The sequence below is a fragment of the Malania oleifera genome, chromosome 7 (genome assembly GCF_029873635.1).
Source record: "Malania oleifera isolate guangnan ecotype guangnan chromosome 7, ASM2987363v1, whole genome shotgun sequence".
Classification (NCBI taxonomy): Eukaryota; Viridiplantae; Streptophyta; class Magnoliopsida; order Santalales; family Ximeniaceae; genus Malania; species Malania oleifera.
The window spans coordinates 3,433,141-3,448,130 of NC_080423.1; the positions used below are offsets into that span (position 1 = coordinate 3,433,141).

The window sequence follows — 14,990 nt, forward strand, 5'->3', positions numbered from 1 at the left end:
CATACGTTGATGAACATAAAGAATAATCAAAAACTGAAAGTCGTAGAAAAAAGAAAAATAAAAGAACTAAAACCAAACCAAACAAGTCATTAATTGAATTATTAATTCAATCTATAGGTCAGATTTTCGAATTGATTCTGTTTTCAAATATTATTGAGCAGCAGGCCTTGTTGTGGCTACAAGTTAGACCTTACCATTGTTTGGCAGGTTTACTCCGGGCTTCATGCCTCTCTTCGTTGCCCTTAGGGCGCTAGCTGCCAGAATTACATCTGGAACCTCCATGGTATTAATAATAATTTGCAGAAAATGTGCATAATTATAAACATAATTATATTAATTATATATTAACTTTTTTATCAACAACAAGTCTTAGCACCACTAAGTGGGATCAGCTATATAAATCTTTTTCGGCCAATTTATGCTATCATGGACCATTTCTTTTGATAAATTTAAAGACATTAAATCCTTACTATTTCATCCAAGTTATTTTAGGTCTACCTTCTATTGCTTTGCAAAGCACATGAACCAACATTGATGCCTTGTTCACTGCTTTCTGGCCTTCGCTGGGGTGTACTAGGTTTGTGCCATTGAGGTTCCAAGTCTTTCTTTTTTGATTACCTTCCTCATGTAATATAAGACCGAATCCATTATATTTCTAAAGGGGATTACTAATCCTGAACTTTTCCAGGAATCCTTCCTCAGTGGGGAAAAAAAAAAATGAAAAAACGACATTCCTGGTCCGTGAGCAGTCTCAAGTTTCTAGTCGTAATTTTTCGTGAAGGTTGTTTCCACCTACCAGGCGGTTTTGCACCCTCTCCAAGTTTTATCAAATTCACACAAATCCGAATACAAGATATAAACTCCCAAATAGAGCACAAAGTTAGTACCCGTTGTTCCACATCAGATCATCAGCATTGTCATTGTGCTTATTCGCATACTTGTGTAAAACCTTGTTTCATGAGGAAAAATCATTGTCAGCATCTATCAGGGCATTATTATTAAGCTGCCCTCACTCTTCAATAGGTTACTCAAAATATTTCCGCCGATAAAAAAGAAATGCACCGAATAAGCAAGGATATCTGGCAAAGGGGCAATTATTTAGACAAGTCCCACAATAAGTCAGTAGAGGAAGCATTGCAAATCACTGCCAAAGACTTCCACATATTGTTAACACAGCAGCTCCCGCACCCAAAACCAGTTATACCAAAACTAGAAGTGTGACGCAAACAAAGTTACACATACCCACTATACAGATAGACACCAGGCAACTAAGACAGATGAACATGCAAGCTAAGACTTTGCCTGGTTCACAGTGAGCAATACTGAGGGGACAAGGATGGATTGCTCGTGTTTTGTAAAAATGTGAGATTCAAAACCGCACCCGTTTGACTTCAGTCTCAGGGACATTAACATCACTGCCAATGCCTCCAGCAACTGCTTGTCCTTTGACCTGCACAACCCAAGCAGTCGATGATTTATCTCACTCACTTTGTATTATCTAGAAACCCATAATAAATATTTTAGAATAAGAAAGCAATGCATCCAATGAGTCCAAAGTTTCTAACGTCGTGTGATAAATGCAAGATTTTGACTTCATTAAACTGTGGATCTTCCAAGATTTCATTTAGATTTATTTGTAGTTTGATGCTGCTTTTATTGTGATATCACCTAGTAGACATGATAAAATGCTTTAGCTCCTAAACTAGTTTTCTACATAGACTTCTATCATCCATTTTGTAATATTCTAACAAACAGGATTTCCATGTAAACAATTAACTTACTGTTTCATCTGGAACAACTGCATATCTTTGTGATGGCGAAATCCAGCTTTTCCCTGCTGACAAAGAAGCTGAAGTAATGCTTTGGAAAATGAATAAATAAATCCTACATAACCTATACATCTTTAATAGATAGGGAACAAAGAGCATGCAGCACCTGATGACGGATCAGCATTTGAGGATTCTATCTGTTGTCCACAAGATCCATCAATGCTCAAAGCTTCTATAATCTTTGGCAGATTTCTTCAATTTCCAAATATATGACATGTCCATTAAAAAACATATATAATAGTTCAGCAATCTCTGTTTTCAATTCCAATTCCAGAAAAGAGTAAAAATAGCTGGAAAGAGATATAATCTCCTGATCATATTTATATTGAATTCTCACAATGCCTATTCCCATGTGGAAACAAACGGCGACACTGTTCAAAGATCTTAAATGAACTTCTCCCAGTAATAGTACTGTTTAAATTAGGCAAAACATTCAAAATTCAAATAATTTTCCAATACAATAATAATTATCAGGTCTTTCAGCTTAGATTCTTTTTCAAATTCGTGTGATTGAATTCATTTTGGATTTTTAAGTAATAAAGATTTGAGTAAGTGTAACATATATAGGAAACTCAAACCTGAACTGGACCCATTTCATATGGTTTAAGCTGTAACATTTCGTAGATATTACAAACAATATAAAAATAAATAAAACCAAACACAAAATGATGTTGGACTAGGAATTCGGCCGTGCCTCGCAGCAGGGGTGGGGTGGGTATGTTACATTCTGTGGCAATTCACTTTGAATTTGCATGAAATCCATGGGTTTAAGTTCTGAATACATGGATTTTGAGGCAAACATAATTTAGTATGGGAAAATTGAACCTAAGACCTGCTTAGAGGTCTAAAGTTCTTACCGTTGAGCTGCAGAACAAATTTATTATATACCATGTGGATACTTTAAAGTTAAATACAATGAAGCAAATATATGAGATACCTCCATAAAACATTTAGGGCAAAGGACATTCAGCTCTGCTGAGATTTGGCAAAAAGATAGGGACCTCCCCTGAGGTTTGCCAAAAAGACACAAAGCTCTCCTTATATTTTGCAAAAAGACAAGTTTTTTGAGGGAAAATTTGTGAATTTTTGTCAAACCTCAGGGTAGGTCAGTGGCATCTTTAAAACCTTAGGCAGGGGTCAACCCGGTTTTATTCGGTTAGGTTATGACCTAAACCGACAACAGAACCAAATTACTCGGTTGGTAAAAATTTCAAATCGAAACCAAACCGTAAATCGCAGGCTCAAGAAAAACCAAAACCACTGGTCAAGCAGTTCAGTTCAGTTATTTTCAGTTTTAGATATTTTTAGTTATGAAAATTAACTCTACAAAAGCCTAGACTTGCTAAATCTTTAATCTTGGCCCATGTTAGTCTAGGCTCAACTCGGTAGAAGGCCCATGACTTATGTATACAGCAAGGCAAGAGGCACTGCAGGGACATTATAGGAAGTGGAGCAAAGAACACTTTGAACAGAGAAACTGACGTTGAGCTGTTGCTGGCTGCTTTCAGAATTAAAAGGACCTCTACCCATCTCTCTCTCTCTCTCTCCCTTCCTCTCTGCAAGAGGAAAATATGGAGGATGGACAGTGGACACTTCCAACTACAAGAGTTGGAACTGTGGCAAAAGGTTTAAGTTGTTTCAATTTTTTTTCCTTTTGTGTTAATAAAAATGAGACCAAATGCGAAAGTTAAAAAGATTAAAAAGGGATTCACTGGATGCTGTGTAATATATACAAATATTATATTTTATTGATTATTTTGGTTTTTCAGTTCAGTATTGTCTTTGAAACTGAAACTGAAACTGAAACCAAAACCAAAACTGAAAATTTCCATTTTTGAGAACCGAAATCAAAACTGAAGACTGAAAAAACAAACCAAAATTGATTTCAGTCTGGTTTTGATTTGGTTTTCAGTCTTTCGGTAAATTGTGTACACCCCTCAACTCAGGGGAGGTCTCTAGAATTTTTGAAACCTCAAGGGAAGTCGGTGTCTTTTTGCCAATCAGAAGTGGTCAGTGTCTTCTGCCCAAACATTTATCACAATATACATTGTGTGCGTGTATTTAAGAGTCCCACAACAGCCTTTAAATACGCAACCAAGCACTTAAATCCTCAATTTTCTAATGGATGAAATCCAACCAAAACAAAGTCCAGGGCAACATAGAATGCAAGCTATCAAAATTAGGCCAGACCGACATCATCAAATAGAGAATTGTATATAACCCACATAAAAGTCTCGCAACTGGCATTGTGGTTAAGGTTTTGCATTGGATTGGGCTCAGAATGTGTAGCTGTGGAGCAAGGTGGAGATAGAATGCCCCGCCTCTCCCTCCCTCATCCCCCTAAAAGAAAATAAAAATAAAATAAAATAAGAGTGCCATGAGTGCCATATAAGCCTGGAGATCCTCCACCTACTAGCTTGAGCTTTTGGCTGGATTCAGACCAATGGCATTCAGCCTGCGTAGAAGAGCTCCAATATGGATTATACATGACTTCAGGGTGATAAAAATCCTCCTTTCACCCAAATATGCATATATGTTCACCAGCTAAGAATTATGAATCAATATCTATTGTAAAGCATAGCACCTGAAGGCCCGCAACTCCCTTACATGTATTCACATCATGGTTTTAAATCGCGGTAGCGGGTAGCGTAACGTAACGGTAACTGGTGTAACGGGAAGCAGGAGTAGCGGATGTTACATAACGGGAAGCGGGTGTAACGGCCGTGAATTTTTTTTAAGCACGCACAACCTTGTGCATATTAGCATACTTGCATGTTTTAAGCTTTTGGCCATTCTTAGAAAGGGTTTTAGTGTATTTTGGACCCTTTAGTTCGAGTAACTAAGTTATTTGGTAAGGACAACAAGTTTACATTTGTTTTAAACCATCATTGATAGAAAATTACGTGTGTGCGCGTATTTATACTTCTCATTGTTCTTATCTGTGATAAATTCTTATGTGTGCTAAATGAATTAATAAAATAAAATACATTATACACTCCATTAATCTATTAGACACATAAGACATACGAATAATATAAATATAAAATAGCTAGAAAAGAAAGAAGGTTGAAGTTGAAAAATAAAGAACATAAATATCACATTACTAATATTATTAAAAAAAAAAATTCCTTAACAAGTTAGTATTTTAAAATTGTTAATTAATGCATCTATTGTGAGTATTTAAAGTAAAAGTAAATTTTGTATCATTGTCATCCTCATTATAATCTTTTCCACCTCTTGCCACTTGGTATATTGATAATGATATATGAAAGAGAGAGAAAAAGTGAGAAGAAAAAGTAAAAAATAAAATATTTTTTTGGTGTAACAGTCCTGTAGCGGTTACGTAACGGTCGCGGTTCGTAACGGCCGCTACGGCCGTGATTTTTCTTCCCACCGATTTCGCGGTGTGTAACGGTATCGGTAACCCAAAAAACCTTTACGTAACGGCGTTACGTAACGGTCGCGGCCTTTATTTAAAACCATGATTCACATTCAACTTATTCGATATTCAGCAGTGACATCTTGAATTTGAAAAAAGAGACAGGCTATGCATTTGCCCGTCCAATTATGAGCTCTACAACTTGATCATAAACATCTTCGCATGAATCACGTTCAATGACATTTTTCCTACAACCTAGTTGATCACGTACTGGACTAGGATGACACTTTCATTCTAATAATAAAATTGACTCCAAAATGTTATGCATCGAGAAATTTTAGATCTTTTCTCTTTCCTGAAACTTTTTTCAATGAACTTCAAGATCCAAAAACTGGAACCCCAAATTTTAAAACCCAAAATGGGATAAATATAACGATATTTAACAAGAAATACTAGCTAACTTAAGCTTACTGCAGATTTTGACAATCTTACGTTGTCACAATTGCTGTAACACCAGTTTTGGATCTCTTCCTTGCCACAGTTATTGATTTATTTCTTGTCTCATCCTTTAGCTCCTTAAAGAAATTCTCCTTTTTATTTTCTGGCATCTTCAGCCTACCTCATATATCTTTGTTTCATCAAAAGATTTGTTTCTTATAAAGGAAATGTTAAAAACAGGTGATTTGGAAGATAAAAATTTACAAGAGAAAAAAAAAATACAATTTATTTCCTAAGCACTGAAAATGAAAAACCCAAAACACTTTATGCCATCGTGTATCATGTAACAGATCAACACTGTGAGACCTTGCAAAAGCATGACACTGCTACCTATCAAATTAATAAAGACATAAAAGAATAAAAATACAAAATTGTGCAGAAGACCTTATTCATAATCACAAAACAAAACATTGGCAATCACATGAAAATTCACAGTTGCAAACATCAATCCATTTGTAAATGCTATTACCGATCAAAGGATTCTCCATGCCCAAGCTGCCCATTGGTACCTCTGCCCCAAGAAAATGCATTTTGCTTTTCAGTAAGAGCCAGTGTATGCCTCCATCCACATGAAACCTGAACTACTTTCTGCCAAAAGAAATGCAAATACCAAAATCAGAAGTAAAAAAATAAAGAGCTGAAACAGAACAAAACCTGCTCAATAGCGTATCTTAAGAAATTTTGGAAGATGTGGGAATAAGAATGTGCCTGCTCATCAGGAAATTTGATTTGAACAGGAGAGCAATGATCAACATTGTCACCAGAACCAACTTGTCCAAACTGTACAGGAAAGAATGGATCAAAGATAACAAACAAGAAAGTTTTTTATAAATAAATTAAAGAGGAAATTTGAAGTAAGAAACCTAATACTTGAGGAAGTTATGAAGTTTATAGGAGTTGTAAAGAAAAAATGTTCTGTCAATTATGCCAACATGTAATGATACATATAACTTAGCAGTCATGAAGGATTCACTACAACTATTCAACATGGTTAGATACAAACAAAAGTCCTGTGTGACTCATAACACATGGAAAAATCCTGTCTATGCTGTTATATATAGCAGCAGATTTCCTTGGAACAAAGCATGCAGAGTACAGAAACCCCCCATTTTTGTACTCTCTCAGAAATTCATATTCTTGGGTGGACCAAAATGCAATATGCCCAAAATCAAGGTCCTAACCTGCAAGAGTGGCATTACACTGAATTGAGTAGAGCTCAAAGGGCTATTTGACGGTTCAAGATGGGGTATTTATTGGGCCATCCCAGGCACATCCTGCCGAAGCCCAAAACAGGAAGATAGGTAGAAAAGGCCCCCAAAAAAGAGTCAAACCCATGGATCCATCTGATGGATCAGGGCTTGCCACTACACCAGACATGGCACTACCGCACTAGCGATGCCCCAAGGGCACTCACCAGCATCCCCTGCGGTGCTGGCAGTGCCTGCCTTTGTGGCACCCAAGGTTTTGATGTTCCTACTCATTTGCCAAGCCTTGATCCTTTTCCCCCCCAATTCTTGCTTCCATAGGCCTACAAATAGAGCCCTTAAGGACTTCACTCAACATGCATGAAAGAGCCCCTTGGAGAGTACCCTAGAGTAGAGTGCTCAAGGAAGATTGAAGGAAGGATCCCATTAGAGGGAGGCTACTAGAGGGAAAATCATCAAACCTTCAATGCTTGGTTCATTCAAGTGTACCCAAGTTGTTGTAAGTATACATCCTTTAATTCGAGCTGGACATACATGAGTCCATATAATAACCTTCGTCACCATCATTCGTATGTAATGAACTTTGTTGATGGAGCAGTGTTGTGGGATTTGAAATAGTTGAATGTGCAACTAATAGAAAGCATATCTTCGGAAGTGTGTGATTAGTGTGATCATATCATATGGTGTGAAAATTCATGTGCATAAGCATGCGAACAAGGTTGTTTAGATCACCTTCATCACTAAAACAAGAACTAGTTCAGACTTGATTCCCAATTCAAAGTGGAATAAACAGGCAACTTGGGTTCTCATCCCCAGGCTCAAATCCACAAAGAAAGCAACTTCCAGATTTTTGTTTTGTTTTGTTTTTTTTTTCCAAGTCATTAGCTTCAGTTTTTTTTTATCATTAGTTAATCTTATCCCCATGGCTTGCTCAACTTAGGCCTAATTGAGCTGCCACCCTAAATGAGTCTAACTTTGATTGTTTGATCATATACCCATGCCTTGCTCAACTTAAGCCCTCCAAATAAGTCTAGGCATCAAGTCATGGTTCAATATTCTTTTATTAAATTGATGGTTTGATTGCATGCTTACTGTAGACTGTAGACTGTAGATGAAGTGTCTCTTATGCGATTGGATTCACAGTATGACTGTTGTTTACCTATATCACAATTTCATTGAAGAATGGTGTTTTCTATTTCATATGCTACATTGAGGTGCACTCTTGCTTATTATTGTGTATTAGGATAGACTAAGGACCTTTTCATTACCAATTTGCAAAAAATAAAAGACGGAAAGGGTGAAGAGGGGTGCTTACTAATGAGGTCCATAAGCTTCCCAGTTTCTAACTTAATTCCCGAACCATAGTCCTCCTTAGAATGCATCTCCAAGTTAAGGAGTTTACTAAAGTTTTTTTGCTTTTCTTTTTCCCCTAAAAACAATAAGATGACAACTCTTTAGTTTAATCAATGGATTCCTATTGCCAAGTAGGATTATGGTACAATAGAGCTCCAGCATTATGGCATATAACCAAAGGGCAGATGGACCAACTGGATTCCCACAATCTATGAAAGGAACGGTGGTCCTCGTATCAAGGATTCAAAGTAAATGTATTCCTATTATCTGACGTCAAGGTTCATGGTTTAGGGCCTAGGGCTCAAGGTTTGAGGTTCCTAACTTCCTATCACTCAATGACTAAGGAATGATAATTTATTGGCTTTACAAAAAGCTTGCAAAGGAGTCCAAACATTTTGTTCTCACCTTAATATACTTTTTTTTTTCCAAAAACCTCATTATTGTTTTTATTTATTGAAATAAAATAAAAAGAAATTTTTAAAAACCTAAAAATCTACTCAAAATAAAACCCTGCTTTCTTTAACAAGGGCCCCAGGGGCAGGTGTCCACAAGGCCTTACAAGAGCTTCAAACCAGATAGTACAGGATACACACCAAAAAAAAAAAGGCAAACTGCACAATGTTTATCAAACTGCATATTGTGATATTCTTTGATGCTGTATTTTTTCCCATTAACATTATAACATTTCAATGATATAAAGTTTTTTGCCCATTTCTCATTTAATTTAGATGACTTTACGAACATGCATCTTTACTGCATAGTCTGCATGATAATCTTGTCCTAGATTCAATTCTATTCTGTACTTCAAACAAAAAAATTCTCCCAAGTACTATGAACTGGTTAAATTTCTTCAACTGCAATATGATGAAAAATCTGCTAAAAATAATGAGTAAAGAAAAACAGCCTCTTCAACCTTATTCCACCCCCATCCATAGAGTTTTCCATCAGATGTGACTGCCATGGTGTGCCTCCAACCACCAGATATCTGAAAAGAGTACAGTCAAGAAGTGAAGAAAATACTGAAACAAAAAATAAACAATATTCACAACAAATAGCACACAAACAAGTTATCCAACGAATTAGATAAAATCTCGTGGAGGCTTCAAGCATTAATCATCTGTAATATAAAATTCCAACATTAAATATAGCACACAAACAGATTGGCATGAAGACATAAAACATGAGTTTTTGTTGGTGAATATATTTAGTCCAAGGTGAATGGAATAGGATTGGTTTGACTTACGGAAATAATGTCATATATAAAGTTAGTACAGGTGTACAGCCCAATGCAAAAAAATTATTATATCATAATTATTAACGTTTTCTAAAGAATATTGCAAGTTACATGATTTATTATAGTTTATCCATCACTTTTTGCATTTAATAAATAAATAAAAAATCTTGCACTTTTCTAGTCCAAATACCAATATATCATTGCTACCAGCATTTGATGTGTCCATGCGCAAACATACACACTTTTTTTTTCTTTGATAACAAAAAGAAATTTTTATGAAAGAGGAGAAAGAACACAGCTTAGGAGAGGATAAGATATCCTAAAAGCTAGAAAAGAAGAAACAAGAAAAATAAATAAAATAAATAAAACCAACTCTAAACCTAACAAACACTAAATAAGAAAAACTCTCTTCAAGCCCTTACCATCATAATTGACAGAACTCTATAAATTTGTAAATCCCCATTGATCTTTCTTCAATTCTCTTTTAACACCATTCCAATGAACTTCATTACCTCCAAGATTAACCAAGCCTAGATTCACTTCATCCAATATATTTTGAGCTTCTAGATCCTACACACTAAACTCCTCCACAGGGGTAAGGAGAATTCCGTTACTCCCTATCAAATCATTACACACTCCCTATCAAATCATTACACATAGTTCAACCCTTCCAGTGGAGGAGGAGGCACATAAGAAGGATCCCAAAGAAATTCAGAAGAATCCGAATCATAATCATGTTGATTGTTGAATTCATCCAACAGTATTCCACTATCACAGGCAAACTCACTGTCACTGTCTGAAATGTTACCCACTTGCTTTCCTTTTCAATCTGATTTTTCCCTTTTCTCGTTCTCTACAATTGACTGATAGCAGTACTGAGATTCTTCAACAAAAAAATTCCCAGCAGAATCTCTTTTTGAAAAAAATTTCATCCCTGCTGGTTTGAGTTCAATCGCATACTAACAAGAAAACCCTTCTAACCTGGTCCCTCCCACCCCTCTGATCAACCCTTATAAATGTTAAAGCTTGATATACATTATTGGCCCACAAAGCTTTTAGGTAAAGTGGTAATGTAACATCGTATCAGAGCTGGTTATCAGGAGGTCCTGGGTTCTAGTCTTGTTGCTCACGTTTATTGTGTGGTATTTAAAAAAATTATTGTGTTGCCTATCATAGGTGCTATTTATTGTGTGTTTATCTCTCCACATGCTATCAGGCTGCACGTGTGGGGGAGTGTCAAAGCATGATATACATTGTTGGCCCACAACCTAATAGCTTAAGCTTTTAGGTAAAGTGGTAATCTAACAATAAACCATCATATCCTTAAAATTTAGAGGAGAAAATATAGAGGGGAGAGAAAAGAGGGAAAAAATTCTGCAGAAAATTTAGATAAAAATAAGGAAAAACAGAAAAATCAGAGGAAGCACAAGCAATTATAGTATCAAATGCTACTAGCTTGTTACAAATGGATTTAGCCAAGCACCCCAAGGCTTTAGTCAATAAATCTCCAAGTTGGAACTCTGACTTCACTTGAGAGGTTGTAATTAGCTTTTGCACAAGTTTCTCCCAAGAAATGTGACAATCAACTTCAACTGTGGCTATGTCTTTTGTCAACTCTTGCAATCAATTAGGAGATGCACAAAGGCCTTGTTTAGACCTGCTTTCACCCCCCCCCCCCAAAAAAAAAAAAAGATTTGAATTTACTATTTACTGTACTCAGTGTTTGGGATATGTATTCCAGAGCTTGGATTTGGATACGAGCGGATTTGGAAAAAACTAAAAATACAATTTTATACTACGTTTTGTCTAAATCCACACATTCAAATCCAAGGTCCAAATTCTAATCTCTCAAAGGCAAGGTAAGAGTATTTTAGCCATCATTATATATAAATTGGTTGAGCTGATCTGCTAGAGCGTAACCTCTTTGGCCTAACCATAATCTCATCTCTCTCTCTCTCTCTCTCTTCCCCCCCCCCCCCCCCCCAAAAAAAAAAAAAATGCTTTCTAGTCCTAACTTTACTGGTCATTATCAAGTTAAAATCAAAGCCCTTCATGCTAAGAGTACTGCTAGACCCCCCAGCTTCTCATCAGAAAATCTAATTAAAAAAATAGCCCCCACCCCACGGCTCCAAAAAAACAAAAACAAAAGGATAAAAGATCCCAAATGTTGCAGACAATTCCTTCCAAATGGGTAATTGAGACCATAGACAAATGTGAACCACCACTAAGGCACTGACCCCTTACCCCATCTCCAACAGGACCAAGATAGAAAAAGACCCCCAAGAGCTTGTCAATTCAACTACCAAACCACTATCTCAATAATAAAAACACAACCACAATAATAGCTAGCTGATAAAAACTCCCAATCCATAAACCTAGACTCCCAAATACATCTTACTAGAAAGCCATCTAGACATCCATCATGTTCAACCTAGATTCCCTCCACCATGTCAAACTTAGACTCTTGAATCATAAGTTCATAAAGAGAAGCCTTGGAAAAACTTCTTAAAATCTCCAGGACCTGTAACATTCCATCTCAAAAAAAAAAAAGAGGATAAAAACAGAAGATGTACTAGATAGAGATAAAGAGAAGATACAACCTAAAGGGGCAGGAAGTCCACCAAAAATAAATATAAATATAAAATAAAAAAGGAAAACAAAAACAAAAACAAAAGACAACAAAATGAAAACTAAAGAAAATTAACCAAGAAAACCCCTTTTCAAATCCTTTCCATTGTAATGCACCAAGGACTTCAAATTCACTAATTCCCTCTAAGCCCCCTTCATTTTATTTTTACCACCATCAAGACGTACTTCATTTCCCCTAAGATCAAGAAGGGTGTCCCTGGGCCACAAGGCTCCCTGCTTTGCGAGGGCACATCTTCAATTCCAATTTATTCTATTGATCTTGAGCTTCTCAATCCTTCTTGGGAATCTCCTACACATCCTTACACTCTAGTTTATTAACCAAATTATCATCTTCAAAAATATAAACCGCCACTAATCCACCCAACGAGGATGGATTTGCATATGATAAACCCGCCAGTACATGACAAGAATTAGATACATATCCATACTGTTCCAGTATCTCATCCAAAAGCAACCCCCAATCACATTTGAACTCACTAAGATCATCACTATAATTCTCCAAAGGTCCCCCCATTTTTTTACCTCCTTTCCTTTGCTAGCCTCATCACTAGATAGATACAAACTTCTTACTTCTTAGCATGTAGATCTTCCACAATACTTAACTCACCCCTTAAGTCTCTCCTAATATTTTTGGCACTGTTTCACCAAAGTGCTCACTATTCTCTTCATATAGTTTCCTCATTTCCGCACCCATCAAAGACACTTTCCACAAGCATAAACCTTATGATTTTTAAATTTATGAGAATAGATACCTGACACATCAAGTCCTCCCACTCCCAACCAGCATCTTCCCTATTATTCTTGTCCGCCCCATCTTACAGTCCATCTGCAAAACCAAAATCATCAACCAATTTGAACTGTTGTTTTTATCATCTCTTTCGCCTTGAACTTGCTTCGAAACCAAGTTAATAGGATCCTGAATTTGGTCTGAAGCTTGATCAGTTCCACGCACATCTTGGAGAACAGGAGACGGCATCTGAGCTTCATTAACAATGAGTTAATATTAGGATTTTGGGCCTGCCCATTATCACGGTTCAGCAAGGAAATGGCCAGGTCACCATTATTAGAATAATGGGCCTGTAAATCATGACCCATCTGCGAATGACCAAGATGAGAAGAACCATCCTTGAAATCCAAAGAATGGCGGGATCATTATTAACCACACTATGGGCCTGTTCAATTAAATGGCCCAACTTAGTCAAAAAAGAAACACCTCCTTTTTCAATTACCTGGCCCAGGGTCAAAACAAGAAGCAAACATCTCAACCCAATTTTCCTTGTGCCTTCTTCCCCAAGCGCAACCCTAGCCGCCTCTGCTGGTACCGCAGCACCTTGCAGAACCCTAGGCATCTTCACTAACGAGCATTCAACTCCGATCAAACCACAATGCTTTTGGCAACAAAACCCTGGATTCCTTCAAATGCAACTCACCCCCACACTGAAGACATAACTTTTCTTTCTCATACACCATACCCTGATTAACCAATTGGACTCGACTTTTACAACCTTCACCTTCTCCTTCCTTCCCTTCCTTTACCATCTAACTCCACAATCTGAGAGCAAAAGGGCTTGCTTCACCTATGCCTCCAGATTCAAGACGAGATTCCTTGGCTAACTCAGAAGTCGTTCACAAAGTTCGCCACCCACCACCTTTTGCAGCACCAGGAATGAATACTGAAAATTTCTTACCCTTCCAACCCAGACCTAACTCCACCCCAGATATTTCCCCACCTTTGTCCACCTAATTAACACCCAGTACTGCTTATTTTCAAGACAAACACTTCGAGAACCCCTTTCCATCCAACCAAAAACTGATAAACCATCAGCAAACCAAATAAGGCCTTTAGAGAATCTTACTAAATACCAACCTATTATGAGAAATATTATACTCGAACACGAATGGAAAAGGAATCTCCATCACTTTGTCCAACCTCAGATGGAAGATCTTTCCTTTGATCTGAACTGAATACTTTAACATCATCTACAAGTAAGAGGGAGAGAGATTAGTTTCACACTTTCACGACTGAGCGAGAGAAAAGCCATTTGTTCTGGAGAGTGCAAAGTCATTTATTACGTAAAACCTAGCTTGTATACACTATTAATCTATTAGGCCCATAAAGCATACATTCCATCCCAATATATTTATTCTAAAGAAAAATATTACTGAAAAACCTACTCCCTTTCCTAACCATAATTAATAGAGCTTGCAAACTTCTGCAATGTCAACGGAAAGTGCATGTACAACAGGCCCACAACATGGTTTCCTAGAAAAGATAAACTGTCCAATCAAGCTGAAGCTCACCTAGGCACAAGCATACGACTCTCTAGAAAATATCCAGTCTCGCAAGCATGTCAAATATCACATTAACATAATATATTTGGTCTTTTGTGCCTGTTTCTAGTGTCGAGCAAAGATAAGAAAAAAACATGATAAGCTCAAAATTGTGTGCCATACCCCCACAGAAGCATACAACCCTGTCGATGGTTAACCTCTTCTTTGGAATATATCATGTTAAACCTTATGCTAAACGTTACAATAACATTTCTTAGTTACATATAATATAATACATGCATAAGGGCACAAGAATCAACGGAGTCAACAAAGACTAGAACTCTCCAAAATTCTGGAGTAAAGGATGCGAATAATGTGAGTCTAGGAAATTGTACAAACATCAATAAATAGTCTGATTAGGTCTGCTTGCATCAATGAGTGCAATGCACACATAAGCAGGTTGCTGTGAGGAAACATACAATTTTGCAAGTGGGAAGGCTGGTGTCAACAAAAGTTAAACTAACCAGCAAAAGGAATATTATCTCCCAGTTTACATCAATTAGAGTGGCAAT

At 36.9% G+C, this 14,990-nt stretch overlaps 1 protein-coding gene across 4 annotated transcripts in view; it reads right to left on the reverse strand.

Annotated features, from left to right (window-relative positions):
* Nucleotides 1–1,078: 1,078 nt before the first annotated feature.
* Nucleotides 1,079–14,990, reverse strand: part of LOC131160618 (ultraviolet-B receptor UVR8) — a 49,073-nt gene continuing 35,161 nt past the window's right edge. For 2 of the 4 annotated variants that reach the window (XM_058116460.1, XM_058116462.1), the window contains exons 7-12: nt 9,178–9,249; nt 6,415–6,486; nt 6,176–6,294; nt 1,936–2,021; nt 1,782–1,834; nt 1,079–1,450 (exon numbers count right to left, since the gene is read on the reverse strand). In XM_058116460.1, coding sequence (XP_057972443.1) covers nt 1,370–1,450; nt 1,782–1,834; nt 1,936–2,021; nt 6,176–6,294; nt 6,415–6,486; nt 9,178–9,249 — 483 coding nt within the window. In that variant the 3' untranslated portion in view covers nt 1,079–1,369. Of the gene's footprint in view, nt 1,451–1,781; nt 1,838–1,935; nt 2,022–6,175; nt 6,295–6,414; nt 6,487–9,177; nt 9,250–14,990 lie in introns of all 4 variants that reach the window. The other 2 variants (XM_058116459.1, XM_058116461.1) reach the window with 1 other exon arrangement.